The 6,471-nt window shown below is 33.8% G+C and overlaps 1 protein-coding gene across 3 annotated transcripts; it reads left to right on the top strand.

Moving 5' to 3' along the window:
• The first annotated feature begins 65 nt into the window (after window positions 1-65).
• On the top strand, window positions 66-5,890 carry LOC105270183 (serine/threonine-protein kinase Aurora-2). Of its 3 annotated transcripts, none has more exons than XM_011310953.1 (5): window positions 66-86; window positions 1,936-2,503; window positions 2,600-2,734; window positions 3,182-3,572; window positions 5,374-5,890. In XM_011310953.1, the coding sequence occupies exons 2-5, from the start codon at window positions 1,962-1,964 to the stop codon at window positions 5,470-5,472; spliced, it is 1,167 nt and encodes a 388-aa protein (XP_011309255.1). In that variant the 5' UTR covers window positions 66-86; window positions 1,936-1,961; the 3' UTR covers window positions 5,473-5,890. The 3 variants fall into 3 exon arrangements, with proteins under 3 accessions (XP_011309255.1, XP_011309253.1, XP_011309254.1); XM_011310951.1 differs by lacking the exon at window positions 66-86 and adding an exon at window positions 1,212-1,663; XM_011310952.1 differs by lacking the exon at window positions 66-86 and adding an exon at window positions 1,670-1,849.
• The last annotated feature ends 581 nt before the right edge of the window (window positions 5,891-6,471 follow it).

Genomic DNA, 6,471 nt, shown 5'->3' with positions numbered 1-6,471 from the left:
AACAGTAAATTTCATTACTTGCTCTGGAAAATTTACGTGACTGTCACGTAATTTCTTTCGAACTTGTAAAATTTACCACAGTTCCGGTAAGAATTATTCCGAGTAACGTAAAAATTATCCAGTTTTACTTAAATGACAAATGTTTTTGATATACCCGCCAGGACAAATTCCCTAGGACATCCCTTCACCCGACCGAGTCGGTAATTCAACTCGGCCGTCATCTGCCGGTATTTCTCGAACTGGCCTTCTTTACCACTTATCTCATCAATATTTACTTTACCTAATTAATTGAAAACAACCGATTATTCGATGTCAATTGCGACGAATAGGCTTCTTTTCACCCTAGAATTAATTTGTTTATAATATTTTTATCATCCCCGACCTTATTATTCCCACAAAACCACCTCCATATATATCCATGCACATCCATGCAATAACATGGACACTCCATGGGATTTGAATCGCCAGGGTAACTAAAATTGATTGTGTATGATTCTACTCATTTCCAAGATAGTCAGCAGATAACTTGATAAAAAACTAGAATTTACTTTAATTTTCATTGGAATAGTTATCAATCTTACATACGGGAAACAACGATAATCCTCCTATCAAAATCGTGTAAAAATCTTACTGCTGGTATTTTAATTAACGTCAAAACCTAATCAAAACCTAATCCTTTATTTTAATTTACATAAGTTTAAAAATATGAATCCATTGATTAAAAAAAAAGTGTAGATCATTTATTAATGACACAATTTCTCGAGACCAGATTATAACGTTTGGATTTTCATATATTGGTAATAGAATTACTATGCACTAATGAGTATTTTATGAAACGGCTCTCATACATGGAAAGATATTTCTATAAACATAGGCCATCAACAAAATTCAATTAAGCACTACGGACATTGGCGATTATCTCCCTTTGTAATCAATTATGAACGGATAATTTCCTAATCGATCCCTTATTCCGATGGAGTGGAGACAGTATTCGGTATATTAATGAGGTAATGAATCGATCATTAAAAATGTCTGATGTCAGCGTATTTATCCATTTTGATATACATATTACTAAGTGGCGTACAAATAGTAGCAAAAGATTTTAGAACCAAAGTCAGTGCAAATAAATTACTTACCACTGAATGTCAGATATTTGCATAAACTACTTACCACTGAATGTCAGATACGCTGTAATAATGTCTTATACTGATAAATATTATAATAGTAAGAAGCTGTCGAGATTGTTACAATTAAATAGTTGCGCTCTTTACATTTTCATTTAGGTGTTAGGGAATTTTTATTTTTTTTAAGTTTCACGCATTGGATAGGGGAAAAGTGGCAGTCGCGGGAGTCACTCGTACTCAAACCACAATTTCAGCTATAATGCATGCTTTACATATAAAGTGTGATTGTCCAGCGTCCGTTACAACTTACACTCATATATTTTGAAATTGAAAGAGTTCGTGGTTTATACCGTTTATGAGCAACTTGTACACACCCCACACATGCCGATACGGAATATATTTTCTACTTATCTGCAAAGAAAAATTGTTGATAGTGTAACAACGCAGCATAACAAGCGAATTAAAGCATAATAGTCATTTGGTAGAGTATAGTGAAAAAAAAATTGACATTGACTAGCGTACTCACTCGAATTTCATAGGTAATCCATATTAAAAATCAAGTTTCCAATAATTATGTCAGTAATATGGGTGAAAGGAAAAACAATGGATTAGAATGTTGAAAGATTATAATATAATTCAATCGAACAAACGCAATATTCAAAATCAAATCAGTGCGTGTTAAAAACGTAACCTAAGATTTTCTATCATGGATTATTAAATATATTGTAAGGGTTAAGGGAATAGAAAAACGTCATAAACATTAACGATTCGGACAGTGGAGCTAATTTTGCTAATTCAACCTACTTTACAGAGATTAAATAACTTGTGGTTTTCATCATGATAAGAGGAAATGGAAACAATTTACCGTTAAAATCTCTACGAGTTCATACTGATGTAGAGCTGCAGACGAAAACGTCCAAACAACTGAGAATTACGAGAGTAAACGCCCCAGAGTTGAAAGATTATTCTCACACTTCAAAGGATAAAGAAAATATACATCATCCGGCGAGTGAATCAAATAGTAAAAATGATCAAACGAAAAGTGCAACAACTGCAATCCATTTCCCATCAAATTCTCAAGTGTCTCCCCCACAAAATGAACATCAAATGGCCGAGAAATCTCGAGAAGAAAGCCAGCAAAATGAAAATAAATCTCAGCCAACAGAGAAATCAAAGAGTGATGAGAGTAAAAAATGGGTTTTGTCTGATTTTGAAATAGGTAAACCCCTAGGTAGAGGAAAATTTGGTAACGTTTACTTATCGAGAGAAAAAAAATCGAAATTTATCGTCGCTATGAAAGTACTTTTTAAAAATCAAATTGAAGAGGCTAATGTGCAGCATCAAGTACGAAGAGAAATCGAAATTCAAACACATTTAAGGTTAATTATTGGCATTAATATTTCCCTAAATATATACTTGAATGGGGTACTTTCTATTTAGAATTTATTTAATTAATGAATTCATTAAATTTTCAGACACCCTAATATTTTACGAATGTATGGCTACTTCCATGACAATAAACGAGTGTATTTGATTCTGGAGTATGCGCCTAAAGGTGAACTCTATAAAGCATTGAAATCCGCACCTAATGGACGTTTCGATGAATCCAGGTAAACGTATAATAAACTAATAGTTTTCATCATTTCGAGCCTAGTGTATTATTTCAGACCAATTATTTTTTGTCGAAAAATGTTACCGAAAATAATATTCTCGCCAATCTCTATATTTGTGGCCGTCGACATGAGAAGGGTATTCCGATAATCTTGGTCAGGTCCCTCACATTTTCCAGCTCAAAACTAATTCGATAGCATGGAAAATGACGTCAGTTTAAAGAGTGAATATTTAAAAAACTAGAGGAGAACCTTTTTCATATAGGCGAGTGCATAGATTGTAATAAAATAATGTAACAATCTATAAACAATTGTAATTCAAGCCTTGCATATTGCACACATGGTTTATCGACTCATTGGTGGTTTTTTTCTTTTCAAAATATATATATCCCTGAAATAAAACCTAGCTATGATGGTTAATGGCAATCGACGTTTCAAAAATTACAGAACAGCAGCCTACATGTATCAGTTAGCAGATGCATTAAAGTACTGCCATAGTAAAAAAGTAATCCACCGTGATATCAAGCCAGAAAATTTGCTACTGGGTTTACGTGGTGAATTGAAAATCGCAGATTTCGGTTGGTCCGTTCATGCACCATCATCACGACGAGATACTCTCTGCGGTACCCTCGATTATTTACCACCAGAAATGGTTTCTGGACAGTCACATGACCATACTGTTGATCTATGGGGAGTTGGTGTATTATGCTATGAATGTTTAACTGGTAAGCCTCCATTCATGGCCGAACGCTATGATGATACCTATAAAAGGATTATGAGAGCTCAGTATACATTCCCCAGTTATATTAGCGCCGATGCACGAGATTTAATTTCAAAGGTGAGATTATTTTTTTATTCTTCCATCTATCAAATTTTTTATTGTAACTCGAAATATTTTGCATTGCAATTCTATGAGAAAATTTTTACAATCTCTTCGTTTTTTAATATTAAAAAGAGGGAGAGAAATCGAGGAGAACGAGACGACAAATGTACAATTGCGCTGTGTTTCTCTCGCTGTAGAATCATCCTTCAGTCCTTAAAGCTATTTCTTCATTTTACTAATTTTTCTCATTTGATTAGCATACGCCCGTCGAACTCTTACTTTCAATTATCGACATTATATATAATGAATAATCCGATGAGAAAATCGTCGTGTCTAAGGCACGCATGGACTTTATCGAACGCGATCTCTAGTTTAACTTTCATTTTGTTAGCCTAAAATATATCGAAACCTGAGATTCAAATTCTATTGCGAAAACTATTCCAATAGTTATGAAAAGCTAATGAAACAACAAGGCGGCAGCAATTATGCGACTCTAGTTGAGCTATTGAAATGTATGTATATATATAAATGTATTTAAATCCATTTAAATGTATGAATGGATGGCAAGCGTTCGGATTGTTTTTACAATATGTTTTTCCCATTTAGGCCAAACCTATTAAAAATGTATTAGTAATTATGCGCGTTTCCAACACCATCCATTGGACTGATAAATGGAAAATTTCGTTTAAAATTCAAGTTAATAGTTCGCTTTTTGCGCGGGTGTGAGGGCGAACAACAATTCAAATTGAAAAATGAAAAAACGAGAATACCTGAAAAACTTTGTATGGCCGCCTATATATGTTTTGATTGATTATGATAGAGGATATCACGACGAAAATTTTAATTTATAAAAAAATTTCTACATTGTGTATCAAGGGCGGAATTAGTATATTGTGCACTATGGGAGGAAAACAGGGCATTCCAACCCGCGTGGGTATTACCGACACGAGGCGACCCGAGGATCGTAAACACGCGGGTTTGAATGTCTGTTTCCCTACCGCGGTGCACATTGTTCTTTCCATCATGGCTACCCGGAAAAGTTCGATTTTTCTTCGTAAATAAAGAGAGTAATGTGGGTTATGTTATCTCGAGGATGCTCAAAAACAATAGAAATCTAAGGGAGAGAATAGGCCACTTTCTTTCCGTCATTTGGGGAATATAATCGAACTTTCCATGTAGGTATGACGGAAAGAACAGTGTGCACCGAGGAAGAAAAACAGGATATTCAAACCCATGTGTTTACCACCCTCGGGTTGGTAATTCACAGGCGGGTGAGAATGTCTGTTTCCCTTCCGTGATGCACAATATACTATAATCGACTTGCAATTTGTCATGAAATTTCCCGTAGGGGGCATCCAACTCCGATTATTGTGGATTTTTTTTATATGTAGTATCCGTTGAAAGCGGCCTCCATTATTTTTTCGAATTTTTTTATTGAACAGTTTTCAAGATATCCATTTTGAAAAATTTCGAGATTTTTTTAATACCCATAACTTTGCGAAAAATGGAAGTTTTTTAATCGTGAAATTTTTGTTTTTGAATTACCCTTGGGAAGAGAACCGCTCTTCGCATATAAATACCCTCGACGTCGCTCCTTGGTCTATTTAATATTTTCTAAAAAACATTAATTATCAAATATTTCACCGTAAAAAGATAAGATTCAAATCAACTGCATAACATTTGAAAATTGACACATGCGAGCATTAAAGTGTCAATTTTTCCTATTGCATGCACTCCTACGTTCGAAAAGTCAATAAAATGAATAGAGTTTACGTTTTATGTGAAATCGCTAATAAATCAATTTCAATATTTTCAGCTACTGGTCGTCAATTCTGAAAACCGTTTATCTCTGAACGGTATATTAAACCATTCCTGGGTCCTAGCGAATCGTGAGACTGAACCAAAGCAACCTTAACCGTTCATTCGAAAATCGACATAATTGTTATTAAATGTGAATCATCATTTTAGGAAATTTTGATTATGACTTATTTAACTATAAATTTATGGTTCATATTATGCTATTATCAGTTTTATATTGTATATTCATTTCTGAATCTACATTTCCATTGGTTTACATTTCTAAATTATGCAGTTGAAAATCAAAATCAATAGCAATAATTTTTTTTTAAGTTAAATAATACCTCATACTAAAAACCGATACTAGGACAATCATTACTTTAAATATCCATGACCATATGGAAATCCTGACAATTTAATGAAATATTGAGCGAATACGATCTGTTTTTTTACATTACTTAATGTTCTCGTAAGTTTATCACGATATGTAATATTATTAGTCTCATATATCTTAATAAAAAACGCTAAACGGCAAATTAGTTCCTTTATCCTATAGATTGTTGTTTCCGATTTGCAGGATATCGTCGACTCATTGCGGATTGATCTGCGAGTTGGATTTCTGCTAGGATTAATAGTTTATTTCGTCACTAGTCCATCGCTAGATACTTTTCTGGCGATTGTGAGTTTACAATCCAAAGCGAAGCCGAGTACTGCAAACACAATCACCAGAAACTTTGTTTTCGGCCGAGTAACAAATAATATTTTTTGGCATGTAGTCCGTAGGTAGGGTTTCACGAGCGGCGGAAAAGTCCGTTTTGTTCTTAATGAAGGTGAAAATCTATCCAAAAATAATTCAATTTATATCATTCTGTTCCCTTATTTTTCTGTACGAAAAGCAATAGTATTCATTCAACGAACTAAAGGTTCAACAAAATAATTTTGAAATCATCAATTATAAGATAATGAAAATGTTCAAAATCATCGGTTTCACAGTGTAATGAAAGCAAATGTGACACAGATTTAGGTCATCGTTCAGTATTAAAAAATAGTATATTACGCAACAAGAGCAAGTAAAATGAAAAGGCATCGATGACATCGAGAGAATTGAGAGTTGAAA

The sequence above is a fragment of the Fopius arisanus genome, unplaced genomic scaffold (genome assembly GCF_000806365.1).
Source record: "Fopius arisanus strain USDA-PBARC FA_bdor unplaced genomic scaffold, ASM80636v1 scaffold00080, whole genome shotgun sequence".
Lineage (NCBI taxonomy): Eukaryota > Metazoa > Arthropoda > Insecta > Hymenoptera > Braconidae > Fopius > Fopius arisanus.
The sequence above is the reverse complement of the archived record's forward strand: the minus strand, read 5'-3'. Positions and strand labels throughout refer to the sequence as shown.